We start from the raw sequence: 14,492 nt of genomic DNA, 5'->3' as shown, positions 1-14,492 counted from the left end.
GAAAGAGATTGCAGATATAATTATATATAATTCCTCCAGCCTGGGAACGTCTTGGAGTCCTCCCGGTGGAACTGGAAGAGGTGGCTGGAGACCGGGAGGTCTGGGCTTCACTACTGAGACTGCTGCCCCTTGATAAGCCAAAGAAATTAAAATAAAATGGGTCTTGTTCACGAGTGAGGGAAGGAGGGAACGCAAGATTGACAGGCGGATTGGTGCGGCTTCTGCAGTGATGCGGACTCTGCATCGGTCCATCGTGGTGAAGAGGGAGCTGAGCCGAAAGGCAAAGCTCTTAATTTACCAGTCGATCTATGTTCCAACTCTCACCTATGGTCATGAGCTTTGGGTAGTGACCAAAAGGACAAGATTGTGCATACAAATGGCTGAAATTAGTTTTCTCTGTAGGGTGGCTGGGCTCTCCCTTAGAGATAAAGTGAGAAGCACTGTCATCCTGGCATCTGGTCAGGATGCCTCCCGGTCTCCTCCCTGGGAAGGTGTTCAGGGCATGTCCAACCGGTTTGAGGCCTCGGGGACCGACTCAGGACACGCTGGAGAGACTGTCTCACAAATGGCCTTGTAACACCTCGGGATCCACCGGGAAAAGCTGGATGAAGTAGCTGGGGAGAGGCGCCCTGACGTCAGATAAGCGGAAGGATGGCGAATGGATTAGGGTATTGAGAAAGATTTTTACACAGTAGATATGTCTGCTGGTTAATACATCACAGCATCCCCAGATACCGTGCAGAAAGGCCTCAGAGGAGCAGTAGGCGCCACAGGATCATCACTGATTTCCTGTCCTGTGTTCTCACCAGTGAGTCGCCTAAAAGAAACACATACCTGTTATTAACTGTCGTGAGACAGAATAGAAACAATCGAGAAGTGGGGCCGGCAGTGGGAACAGGCTTGTCCTTGTTCTCCAGCCCCCGCCCCCAAAGAGTGAATAATGTGTGTGGTCAGGCTGTAGCGAATGAGAGACTGGCAAAGGAAAATGCAAGCATCATACACAATATTTAACGTACAGGTTTTATTAATCATCTGAGAATGTGGCAAAAACTTAATGATGGCGTACTTTCCCCACTTTCACTGCCATGGCATTTGCAGCGAGTGTGTCTGGGACAGAAACAGTGAGGGCAGGGGTGTCAGCCATTGTTAAGAAGTTGCTATGGTTACAGCTCACCGAGACAATGCAGCATACGGACTGCATGGAATCCTGAGGTGCATGTACTGTACATACACTCCTTATACACCACTTCTTATTTATACGCTGGGAATTTTCAATCAATAATCAGATTAATTTGGATTATGGGCTACAGTTTCCACTTGAATTCAGAGTCTTGGATTCCCCGCTTCATTACTTTGTGGTTTGCTTGCTTCTTAACACTTTCCAGCGTCTTGTTGAATGGGAGAAAATCAGAGCGTGTTTGCCCTCGTAACTCTGCCCCCAGCGCGAGCCCCTTCATGCTGGCCTTGTTGTCATGCACAGGCGCTCTTCTCCCTTTGGAACAACAAAAAAGTTGGCTGGCAGTACAACAGCCATGTGTTTTAGCCGCACACTTTGAAGGGCTGGGAGGGAAAAAAGTTTTCAGTAGTGTGTTTGTGAGGAAGAGCAAAGAGGAGGGGGTCTAGTGGGTGGCTAAAGAGTGTAAAAGTGACAGATGGAGTGGAGACTAAAACAAGCCGGCTCCTATTTGGTGATTTGATTTTTTTTTTTAGGATACATTTGTTGGACAGTATTTGGGATTATTCTGCAGGATCACAGCAGCAGGTAAGAGGAAATAGCAAAGTGGGCCTCTTTTAAACCACACGAGCGTGTGATCCGAAATGAATGACTTATTAAACAGGACAAATGGCTTAGCTTTGTTGTGTTAATGAAAAACAGTGTATAGTACGATAGAAACATGATTTTACTCTGTTTGGCTCTAGAACGTTTCCTGCAACTGTGCCATAACCATTAGTTTCTCCCGTGTTGGACGCATTTTTTAGATCAGGGGTGTCCAAACTTTTTCCAGCGAGGGCCACATAGTGACGAATGAAAGGATGCAATATACTAAGAAGTGATTTATATTTCAAGAAAAACCTGCATCTCAGCTTTGTGACAGAAGGGAAAGCCTGTTATTCGTATCAACTTCACTCTTTGCTCTTTTTTCCCCATTTTTGCCGTTGTTTAAATGTTTAAATAGTCTTCATGTAATGACTTTATTCCCATAATTTTTTGACTTTTTTCCTATTAAAACGTTTTCCCAAGCTAATTTTAAAAACATTGCAGTTTTATTTAGTTTTCTGTTTCTGATATGACGACTTTTAAAAAAAAAAAGAATGTATTTTTTCTTTAATATTTCAACTCTATGCTATTAAAATTATATTATTTTTCCTCATAATATTCTGAGTTTATTCTGGAAAATTGCACCTTTTTTGTCATTACAATATGACTTTTTTTCTCTTAATATTTTGACTTTATTATCAACAAATTACGGCTGATTTTTGCATTTCTGCTGTTTTCTATTTCAACTTTACATTTCCTTCTCATAATTATGACTTCATTTCTCTTAACCTTATAACTTTTTCTGCAACCAAATTGTCCAAAAATGACAACTTTACTCGTTGTTTTGTTTGTTTCTCATAATATTAGAACTTTAAAAATGATTTTTTTGGGGGTATATTTCAACATTATACTACTAAAATGACATAATATTACGACGTTATTCTCGTAAAGTAAACTTTTTCTTGTTAGATAACAACTTTTTTCTCTTAATGTTTTCTCTTTATTGCTGCTGTTTTTTCCATTTGCACTTTGGACACCCCTGGCACAGCAGGAAGGTCAGTGTTGCCAACTTAGTGACTTTGTTGCTATATTTCTGGTCATATTGACATGTTTGGAGGCTCTGATATGAAAGTACAACTCTTCTCAAGCAGCAGCGGGTGCAGCTCCTACCGTTTAGAAAAAGCAACATGCACATCACATCATGGCAGATTATGCAAATGCAACTGAAGTCCAGATGAATGTCTCATTAAAATCTTTTGTGATGAGACTTGAGTGTACCTTTACTTTGAATCTGTCCAGCAGCAGTAGCAGTCATGCAGCGCGAGGAGGTGTCAGCGAGGGAGGAGTTCACCTACAGCCACGTGTCCTCACTTGAAAGAGGTGGCGGCTCACTTGGAAGGAGAGGCAGCAGGGGATTGGACAGAAGAATGGACAGGGGGGAGCAAGAAGGCTCAGAACGGGACAGTTACACTGTAGACGTGAGGGCCAGTGACCTGCAGCTGGCCCAGCCGGAGCCTCTAAAGCACCCCTGCTTCAGCTACAGGGCCTGGCTCTACAGCGTCCTCATAGGGGTGAGAGGATGCATAGGATAGGATTCACCGCTTTATTAATCATCACACACAAATGTTTAAAGGCTGGCATGCTCTCTTTTGAAGAGAGAGCCCCCAGGCTTGGACATTTGTTTGTAGGGGTGTCACATGGTCTTGCGAGATGAAAACGTGACAAGATTTCTCATTCGGAAAAAGAATGTCTCGTGGTCACTAGGCTCGGGACTATAATACATTAATCCATTGATCACAAAATAAGTGAAAATGAACTATAATTTTGCCGGCCTCAATATATTGCCATGTGCATGCGGATCTGTTTTTTTTTACCCGTTTCCCGCCTCCAAACAGGCAGGAATTGAGTTCACTCTGCGCATTGCTTTCAGCACCTTAGCGCCTTTGTTCCATAAAACAACGGCATGAATGGAGTGAGACCTTTTGTCAGTCATACAGTCCTTTTGTGGAGGGTGGAGGCGGGGCCGGTAGCATACACACAGAGTGCAGAAGAGTGCAACGTAGTAGAAATTAAATTAGTAGTTTGCAATATGTTGTCATATATTTTTAAAATTTTATACTGTTCTTAAAAATAATGTTAACATCTTGTCTTGTCTTGTAGACCCAATCTCGTGTATCGTCTCATCTTGTGAACTGAGTGTCTCATGACACCCCTATTTGTTTGTGATGGTGACATGAATCTTATCTTCTGCTTCCTTCGTTAACTTTGTCAGTGGCAGGCAGACAGAACCACCCTGTGTGAAAGTCATCATTAGACGTGTTGTTACGTTGAGCATGTAAGGTAGATCCCAGCAAAAACATAAAAATGCCTATTTTTGACGCACGGCTTGCTCCACGGAGACACCTTGACTTACTCCTCCGATTTCAGACGAATGATAATGTAAGATGATCCACAAATCGATGGAATCGGAGTCACGGTGTTGAAGTTATATATAAGTTTGACTTATGTGTCCCACAGCAACCACGGTGCGTTCAAGGACAGAGGAAAAAAGTGCAAAATTACAACACTTGACAAAAAAACAGTGACGCATATTATTATTATATTATTATATATGCTATATGTTAATATAATTATTACATTTAATAATTTTTTGGACAAAAAACCATGAATGTACTCAAGAACAGCTAAAAAAAGTACAAAATCTCAACACTTGATGAAAAACCTGATCAGTGAAGCATAAAGAAATGAACATGGAAAAAATGTGGGCTTTTTTTTTAACAGTGGTACATGTATGTTACATTTAATGAATTACGTTTTTTTAACCAAAAGTCAGCAAATTTTTGGGAGATTTTTTTTTTTTTGACCAAAATTAGCAAATTTGCAGGGCCATGAATGCTGAATGGCGAATGTGCGTTGATCAACTATTTCGTTATCTATGAGAGAACCATAAATTCTTTATCCATTGGTTCTTAATGAGTTTTTTGACTCTTAGTTATGGTAAATGTATTTCTTTCAAACATGCTTAACAAGTTGCATTAAGGAACTTCACGTTTGCACTTGCGCAATTCAATTCAATTCAGTTTAGCAACAAAGATATTAAGGCTTACCAACTGCTATAAGCCATCCGATAAGATTAAAGAGTGCCAGATTGTCAGCCCACATTTACCTCTACTGCTTTGACCTCTCTGTTGAAGTAGTATTATATATTGTTAATGTTTCTTATGAAGCGGATCAGTACTACCAAAATATTGATAATGTCCAATAATGGTATCGATTCTGATATTACAGTGTTGATACTTCGACACGTTTGGGGGAAATGAGCAGTTAGAATATATTGCGACTAAATAGCATGCTTTGAGATGTCCATCACAACATTCCCAATCGCATGGACAATTAAGGCGAAGATTTTCAAGCCAAACAGTTTCAGATTAATGTCGTTGCAACAATTTTGTCCTGTACACTTTATTTAGATTTCAGTGTGCGAAACAGGTCATTAAAACACCAAATGAAACCAAGTGAAAAAGTGTTTGCCCCCTTCCTGATTTCTTTTTTTTTTGTTGTTGTTGCATGTTTGTCACACTTAAATGTCTCAGATCATCAAACAAATTTAAATATTAGTCAATGACAACACAACTGAACACAAAATACTGTTTTTAAATTAAACTTTTTATTATTACGGGAAAAAATAAATCCAAACCTGCATGGCCCTGTGTGAAAAAGTGATTGTACCACCTGTTGCCCCACCCAGAAAGAAAGTATCAGTCAGGAAAAGGTTGTAAAGCCATTTCTAAAGTTTTGGGACTCCAGCAAACCACAGTGAGAGCCATTATCCACATATGGTGACAACATGGGACAGTGGTGAACCTTCCCAGGAGTGGCCGGCCAACTAAAATTACCCCAAGAGCGGTTAAGGTCAGTGTTCATGACTCACCATAAGAAAGACACTGGGCAAAAACAGCCAGCATGGCGGAGTTCCAAGACAAAAGCCACTGCTGAACAAAAAGAACATTAAGGTTCGTCTCAATTTTGCCAGAAAACATCTTGATGATCCCCAAGGCCTTTGGGAAAATACTCTGTGGTCCGATGAGACAAAAGATGAACGTTTTTTTAGCTGTGTTTCCCCTTAGATATGGTGTAAAAGTAACGCCACATTTCAGAAAAAGAACATCACACCAACAGTGAAATATGGTGGTGGTAGTGTGATGGCCTGGGGCTGTTTTGCTGCTTCAGGACCTGGAAGATTTGCTGAGATAAATGGAAGCATGAAGTCTGCTGTCTAGCAAAAAAATCCTGAAGGAGAATGTCCGGCCATCTGTTCTTGACATCAAGCTGAAACGAGCTTTGGTTTTGCAGCAGGACAATGATCCAAAACACACCAGCACGTCCACCCCTGAATGGCTGAAGAAAAACAAAATCAAGACACGAGGCCATGTAGCTTTGGATTCTTTTTCTCCCTTAATAATAACACGTTTCATTTAAAAACAGCATTTTGTGTTCAGTTGTGTTGTCACTGACTAATATTTAAATTTGTTTGATGATCTGAAACGTTTTAGTGTGCCAAAAATGAAAAAAAAAAAAGAAATCAGGAAGGGGGCAAACACTTTTTCACATCACTGCGTACAAATGTACTGTACTGTATGTGTGCGTGCATGACCACAGGGCAGTCTTCTCATCACTTCTGGATTCTCTCTGTACCTGGGAAATCTCTTTCCTGTTGCCATGGACTACCTGCGTTGTGCTGCAGGATCTGTAAGTGTCTTTTCATACTGACTTCACACATGAGTGACTTTGACTTGTGTATGTTATTATCAGGCGTGTGGAGCCCTTTCTCTTACAGCTAAGGTGTGTATTATATTATGTATTGACAACGTTGGGACACCCCTGGCATAAGCGGTAATCATGCATAATTGTCTATGTAGCGATTCACGTAGTTGTGACTTTTCTTCACAGGGCATACCGGCCGCCATAGCTAGCTTTGCCATTGCCAAGAACAGACGTGTGGCAGTGAGTCCTGAACAGACAAGCATGACCACAACTTTGCCTGCATGTCTTAAAGTATGCTTTCTTCCTCCAGGTGTCAGATTTCCAAGTGATCTATGTGTCAGCCTTTGCAGTGACAACCACCTGCCTGGTTTGGTTTGGATGTAAACTGGTCCTCAACCCGTCTGCTGTTAATGTAAATTCAGTCATCGACCGGTTTTGTTGCTTGCATATCAACAAGTGAATCATTCAAATGAATCGGTTCTTTTTTTTTTTGTGCGCTCAGATCAACTTTAACCTCATCTTGATGATTTTGCTGGAGGTTCTCATGGCTACTACTGTCATCCTGTCAGCTCGCTCCGCAGAGGACTGCTGCCGCCACAGGAAGGTATATAGGTGTGTGTGTGTGTGTGTGTGTGTGTGGGTGGGTGTCCCATCTAACGCCTACACCAGGGGTGTCCAAACTTTTTCCAACAGGAACCACATAGTGAAAAATGAAAGGATGCAAGGGCCACTTCGATATTTTGTGAAGCAATATATGTTATAAGCCTGCTAAGACGTTTTTTGTTTTTTTTACTGCATCTCAGCTTTGTAATATAGGTGAAAAATTGTATTACTAGTATAAACTTTTTCCCCATTTCTTATGGTTTTTAAAAAAATGTTCCAAATATTTCAACTTTCTTCTTAGATAATCTTCATAAATGTAATATAATGACTCCCATAATATTCCATCTTTTTTTTACCAACGTAATTTTACAAAAATTCCACTTTATTTTGTTTGGTTTTTTCTTATAGTATTACGATTTCACAAAAATAACTATTACAATTTTTCTTTACTATTTCAACTCTATACTTCCAAAATATTAATTTTTCTCATAATATTATGAGTTTATTCTCATAAAATTGCAACTTTTTTCCTCATTAAAATACAACTTTGTTGTTGTTGTTGTTGTTGTAATTTTCCAACTATTACTTTCTTCTTCTAAATGTTCTTCTTTTAATATTATGTATTTATTCCAATAATTGGTCTGATTCCAATAATATATAACTTTTCCCCACTTTGTTCCTAAAATTACATTGATAATGTCCAAATAACACACTAATACAACACGTTATTCTCGTAAAATTAGGACTTTTCTCATTAGATTACAACATTTTTTTTTTTTTATATTTTGACTTTATTCTTGTAAAATTACTGCTGATTTTTCACTTTTTGCTGCTGTTGGGTTTTTTTTAGTTTTCTTATTAAATTATTATTTTAAAAATATCAATAGAAAAAAGTTTCAATCTGAGAAGAAAAGTCATAATTTTACGAGAATAACGGCATAATATTATGAGGAAAGCCTACATTGGAAATATTACAGAAAAAAGACATTTTTTTTTAAGTCCTAATATTATCAGAAACTCATAGAAAAAGTTTTTGGAAAATTGGGTTGAGGAAAAAAAAGCTATAAGTTACTATATTATGAAAATAAGGTTAAAATATTATTATATTATTATATTATATTATTAAATTAGATTTTTCGAATGTGCCACGAGCCAATTAAAAAAAAAAAAAAAAACAGCCGCGGGACGCAAATGGCTCCCGGTCCGCACTTTGGACACCCCCGAGTTCCACATTTCACACACATTTTGTGCATTCTTCCTCCAGTCAGAGACAAACGATCAACCTTTGGTCACCACCCCGGCGGTCTTCCCCACTCGTCTCCTCAAAGCGTACTCTGTAAGTACACGTCAGCCATGTTGTGACTCGCCGTGTGGCTCTCCGTGATGGTGACACATCTTTGACAGGTGATCGAAGTCATCGTGGGAATCTCTGCTGTGTTTGGAGGTATTATCGCACTCAACATGGACGCTCTGCTTCCCGGACCCTACTTGTCTGTCACTTTTTTCTGGATCCTCGTGGCTGTAAGTTCGTCTTATGAAACTTTTACATGCAGACAACTGATAAGTAGTGAGGGACATTAGTAGCAAGTAAAAGGGAAAGCAATCTGTACGCAGGGGTGTCCGAAGAGCGGCCCAGGGGCCATTTGCTGCCTTGGCTGTTTTTTTTTTTTCATTCTCAAAATGTTATTTAACAAGAAAACTAAAAGAATTTTTTTTTTTAAAAAAAAGTCAAAATCAGCAGTAATTTTATAAGAATAAAGTCCAAATATTAAAAGAAAAAAGTAGGCATCTAACTAGAAAAAGTCATAATTATAACAATGTTATAAGAATAATGTTGGAATATGATGAGAAAAAACAACAATAATATTAAAAGAAAGATGTTTTTTAAGTCGTAATATTATGAAAAACAAACAAAACAACAAATAAAGTTGTAATTTATGGAAAGTTAGATCACGGAAAAAGTTAGAATGTTACTTAGATATTACTTAGATAATTACACAAAGAAATTTACAAGAAGAAGGCTGAAATAGTTGGGAAAAAAAACAGCAGCAATGAAAAAATAGCACTTCTCACTTTTTTCTTGTAACTTTACAACTTTTTTCTCGAATATTTACAACTTTTTTCTCTGAAATTTATAACTTTTTTCTCTGAAATGTATGACTTTATTCTTGTAAATTTACGACTTTATTCTCGTTCATTTACGACAATCTCAAATTGTTGCGCGAAAGTCATAACTACAACAATTAAAGCCACAAGAAGAAAGTTGAAATAGTTGGATAAATTAAAAAAAAAAAAAAACAGCAGCAAAGAAAAAAAGAACTGTAATTTTACGAGAATAAAGTCAAGATAGAAAAAGTTGTAGTTTAATGAGAAAAAACTTGCAATTTAAGAGAATGAACTCAAAATATTATAAGGAAAATTTTCATAGCATAGAGCTGAAATATTAAAGGAAAAAAACATTTTTAAGTTGTAATATGATAAACAAACAAAACAAAATAAAGTTGTAATTTTGGGAAAATCACTTTTGGAAAAAAAATATAATATGGGAAAAAAGTAATAATATTTCAAATAAATTTACAAAGATTATGTAAGAAGAAGGTTGAAAAATCTATTTTTTTTTAAACAGCAAAAATGGAAAACAAGAGCAAAGAGCGAAGTTGATACTAATAATAGGCTTTTTCATTTATATTACAAAGCTGAAATGCAGTTTTTTTCCTTGAAATATATCTACCTTCTTATCATATCTACATGTGTTGCTTTACAAAATATAAAAGTGGCAAAGTTGCACCCTTTCATTAAAAAAAAAAAAAAAAAGTTTGGACACCCCCGGCGTGCAGTATCAGGGCCTGTCATGGACTCTTATTGGCTGGATGTGATCTCTTCATTTTGCAGTGTTTTCCAAGTGCTATTGCCAGTCACGTTGTATCAGAATACCCCAACAAATGTCTGGTGAGTACAATCATTTTGGAATTCTTAGTACATGTGAACATGATGATGACTGGGTACAGAGTACACGCTTGTCCTTTAAATAACTCACCATCACACAACTTTTTGGAAGCCTTCTTTTTAACTCAATTCAATCCCAGCCATTTTTCAAAATTCAACCCCTTCACTACCGGCCATTTTAGACGATATTGACTGATTTTTCAAAATATTACGGGAATAAAGTCATGATATACAGTCAAGAAATAGCAAACAATGAAAAAATAAGCAATAATTTCACATGTAACTAGTCAAAATATTAAGAGAAAAAAATGGTAATCTAATGTAACGTCGTAATTTTATGAGAATAACGTTGTAATATTATGAGGAAATGAATGAATTTGAAATATTAAAGAAAAAAAAATATTTTTTAAATGAGAAACAAACAGAAAAAGTTGTAAATTGTGGAAAATTAGGCAAAAATGGAAAAACTGCAGTAATTTTACGAGAATAAAGTCAAAATATCAATAGAAAAAAACTGTAATCTGAGAAAAAAAGTCATAATTTTAAGAGAATAACGCCATAAAATTATGAGGAAAGCCTACATTTGAAATATTAAAGAAAAAAGACATTTTTTTTAAAGTCCTAATATTATCAGAAACTAATTGGGGGCCATTGGGTTGAGGAAAAAAAGCTATAAATTCATCTAATATGAGAATAAGGATAAAATATTAATGGGATATTATATCATGATATCATAAGAAGAATAAAAATATCAATCAATAAGAAAACTAAAAAAACAAAAACAACAACAAAAAAATGAGAAAGCCAGCAGTAATTTTACAAGAATAAATTCAAAATCCAAAGAGAAAAAGATAACAATTATGTTGTAATTTAATGAGAAAAAAACATCATTTTAGTAACATAAGGTTTAAATATAAAAAAATATATTAAATATATTTAAAAAAATGTTTTTTAGTTTTTTTATTCATAATATTATAAGAAACTAACAAAACAAATTATAGTTAGAATTTTTGAAAAGTTCTAATATTATGGGGATAAAGTCATCATATCACAAGAAGAAAACTTACAAGAAGAAAGTTGAAATATTTAGAAAATTTTAAAAAAACATACAAAATATCAAAGTGGTATCCTTGCATGTTTCAGTATGTGATCCGATTTTCGGGAGCTGTACGAAGTTCTTTGAGAGGAGGCTCACTGCGCCACATTTTCAAAACGTTTGTCCCTGTGTCTTTTTCAAGACGGCTCACAGGGTTCAGCCGGGGTCAAAGTACGAACGGGTGCCCTCTTACCTGTGCAAGACTTTCCCTCCGTATTTTCTTTTAAAAAGTTTCTTTCGCTGTCCTTCAGGTGGAGGTGCTGATCGCCATCAGCAGCGTGACGTCTCCTCTGCTCTTTTCAGCCTCCGGCTTCCTCTCTTGCAGTGTGATCAGCTTTATTGACATTTTCCTGCACGATGTTCCTACAGCCAAGGTGGACCCACGCTCAGAAGTGAAAATAATTTTTAAGTATTTTGTGACAAATTGGTGATGAGACTCACTTGATGTCACGTGGCTGTGGCGCAGCAATCTTACGACATCTTGCTGCTGATCCTGCTGGTTTTACTGCTGGTGCAGGCGGTTCTGAACTCAGCCACCGTGGTGCACTGTGCCTCCTACAAGAGCCAGCTCCGCACGAGGGCAACGCAACCCTCTGAAAACAGACTGGGAACCTCCAGCCAGTACCATGAGGTACACACTCAACACACACAAGCACAAAACACCATATCTTTATTCTGTCTCTTACTACTCAGAATGTTCATTATGGTGTATACCAAAGAGTTAGTCGCACTGACACGTATGTGATGCTCCTTTTTCTCTTTCTCCTCACTCCCTCAGCAGCCATCCAATGGAGTGCTTCAGAATTTCAGCAAAGACAGAGCGAGGAAGGCCGTAATGGTGCAAATGACTCATTGAACCCTTTTGCTCTTCTAAAAAAACAACTTTGGGGGTATAAACACTGGAAATAGATTTTAAAAATGTTCCTTTCTTTTAAGCTATCTGCACTATTGGAAGTAGATAACTAGCTTTATTAATTGGATTAGCTTTATCTCTGTTTTAAGTCAATGTTGGATTTGCCCCTATGTTCTACACCAGGGGTGTCCAAACTTTTTCCGCAGAGGGCCGCACACTGTAAAAATCTAAGAATGAGGGGGCCGCCTTTATGTTTTTTTTTTCAAACAACCCATGTTGTTTTTTTTTTTATATTTAAAGAAGAATTCTCAGCTTTTGTGATCCGTGACAAAGCGTATAACTTTGTATGAAATTTTTTCCTTACATTACACTTTTTTTGCTATTTATTTTTTATTTTTACAAATATTTTAACTTTCTTATTCTACATTTTTTTCACATAATATTATGACTTTTTCCCATAATATTTTTTATTGTATTATCGTAATATTATAGCCTTTTCCCAAACTAATTTTCTAATAATTCTTTGATGTTTGTTTCTCATATTATGACTATTTTTTTTAACAAATTACATATTTTAGTCAATTTTTAATTTTAATATTATCACTTTATTCTCCTCATAGTTTGACTTAATTCTTGTAAACTTAACTGCCCATTTGCAATTTTTGCTGTTTTTGTGTTTTGGTGATTAGTTGTGTTCTTTGACTGTGCCAAGGGCCAATAACAAAACAGTCCCGGGCCACAGTTTGCACACCCCTCTTTTTATTTAATTTATTTTTAGGTACAAACCAATTGTCTTTACTCATAATCATCTGCACCAATTTTAGTTGTTGTTTGCCTGTCAGTGTGTTCAACCTGCAGCTTGATGCATTTCTCCTGTTTGAACAGCAGGGTTGTGTAAAATAAAGACTGTTTGCACTTTTTGGAAGAAGAAAAGCACACTCATCTTTACAGCAGTGTTCCTTTTATTTGAGAATTACATTGAATAGAACCTTTGCTCCTTGTTTCCCCATTTTTATTATTATTAGAATTTTTTTTACATTGTCTAAATATTTCGACTTTCTTCTTAAAAAATCTTTGTGAATTTTCTTCTCGTAATTTTATGACTATGTTCCCATAGTATTTTGACTTTATTTTTTAAGATTAAGATATTTAAGATATTTTGAGATTACCATTTTTCCCTCAACCTAATTTTACAAAAATTACAACTCTATTTTATTTTCTTGAGACGTCGTCTGTACTTCTGTGAAGAAGGTGTCGGACATTTCGCTCCTCATCCGAAGAGCTTCGTCAGCGAACCTTCTTCACAGAAGTACAGATGACGTCTCAAGAAGCCTTTCCCTTGTTGGACAACTTCTGTACGACTGAGACGTCTATTTTATTTTGTTTATTTCTCACAATATTCTGACTTATTAAAGACATATTTTTTTACTTCAACTTCCAAAAATGACATTATTTTTCCTCATAATATTATGAGTTCATTCTTGTAAAATTGTGACTTTTTTCTCTTAATATTTTGCCTCTACTCTGGTCAAATTACAGCTGTTTTTTCCATTTCTGATTGTTTTTTTTCTAACTATTTCAACTGTGTTCTTATAAATTTTCTTCTCGTAAATATGACTTTATTCTCATCACATTATAACTTTTTCCACATCCTAATTTTCCAAAAATTGCAGCTTTATTTGTTGTATTGTTTCTCATGCCACAGCATCTCAGTAGGTTTCAGGTCTGGACTTTGACTGGGCCACTCCAAAGTCTTCAGCCATTCAGAGGTGGACTTACTGGTGTGTTTTTGGTCATTGTCCTGCTGCAGAACCCAAGTTATCAAAGTTGGTTTCAGCGTGGGGTCATGAACAGATGGCCGGCCATTCTCCTTCAGGCCTTTTTGGTAGACAGCAGAATTCATGGTTCCATTTATCACGGCAAGTCTTCCAGATCCCGAAGCAGCAAAACAGCCCAAGGCCATCACACTACCACCGCTATATTTTACTGTTGGTATGATGCTCTTTTTCTGAAATGCTGCATTATTTTTACACCAGATGTAACTTCTGTTTGTCAGACCACATAGTGGTGAAAAAAGTGTTTGCCCCCTTCATGAGTTCTTTTTTTTTTTGTGTTTGTCACACTTAAATGATTCAGATCATCAAATAAAATTAAAATATTAGTCAATGACAACACAACTGAACACAAAATGCAGTTTTTAACTGGTAGGGCCACTCTTAGCAGCAACAACTGCAATCAAGCGTTTTCGCTAACAGTATGTATATATACAACAAAATATGCCAAATACATACATATACCTGTGTGTGTGTATATATATATATATATATATATATATATATATATATATATATATATATATATATATATATATATATATATATATATATATATATATATATATACGTTTATATATATACGTTTATATATATATTTGGCATATTTTGTTAAGTATCGGCATACTGGCCATTAAT

At 36.5% G+C, this 14,492-nt stretch overlaps 1 protein-coding gene across 5 annotated transcripts; it reads left to right on the top strand.

Annotated features, from left to right (window-relative positions):
• The first annotated feature begins 1,560 nt into the window (after nucleotides 1-1,560).
• Nucleotides 1,561-12,957, top strand: mlc1 (modulator of VRAC current 1). 5 transcript variants are annotated; one of them, XM_054777553.1, is made up of 12 exons: nucleotides 1,561-1,762; nucleotides 3,059-3,330; nucleotides 6,419-6,508; nucleotides 6,710-6,763; nucleotides 6,834-6,935; nucleotides 7,026-7,127; nucleotides 8,391-8,462; nucleotides 8,531-8,647; nucleotides 10,019-10,075; nucleotides 11,420-11,542; nucleotides 11,635-11,799; nucleotides 11,950-12,957. In XM_054777553.1, exons 2-12 carry the CDS (start codon nucleotides 3,073-3,075, stop codon nucleotides 12,022-12,024), a joined length of 1,215 nt encoding a protein of 404 aa, XP_054633528.1. In that variant the 5' UTR covers nucleotides 1,561-1,762; nucleotides 3,059-3,072; the 3' UTR covers nucleotides 12,025-12,957. The 5 variants fall into 5 exon arrangements, with proteins under 5 accessions (XP_054633528.1, XP_054633529.1, XP_054633530.1 ...); XM_054777554.1 differs by having other exon boundaries at nucleotides 11,420-11,560; nucleotides 11,686-11,799; nucleotides 11,947-12,957; XM_054777552.1 differs by having other exon boundaries at nucleotides 1,562-1,762; nucleotides 3,062-3,330; nucleotides 11,947-12,957.
• The last annotated feature ends 1,535 nt before the right edge of the window (nucleotides 12,958-14,492 follow it).

The sequence above is a fragment of the Dunckerocampus dactyliophorus genome, chromosome 5, assembly GCF_027744805.1.
Source record: "Dunckerocampus dactyliophorus isolate RoL2022-P2 chromosome 5, RoL_Ddac_1.1, whole genome shotgun sequence".
Taxonomy (NCBI): domain Eukaryota; kingdom Metazoa; phylum Chordata; class Actinopteri; order Syngnathiformes; family Syngnathidae; genus Dunckerocampus; species Dunckerocampus dactyliophorus.
Note: the sequence above shows the minus strand (reverse complement) of the source record. Positions and strands in the feature narration are given on the sequence as shown.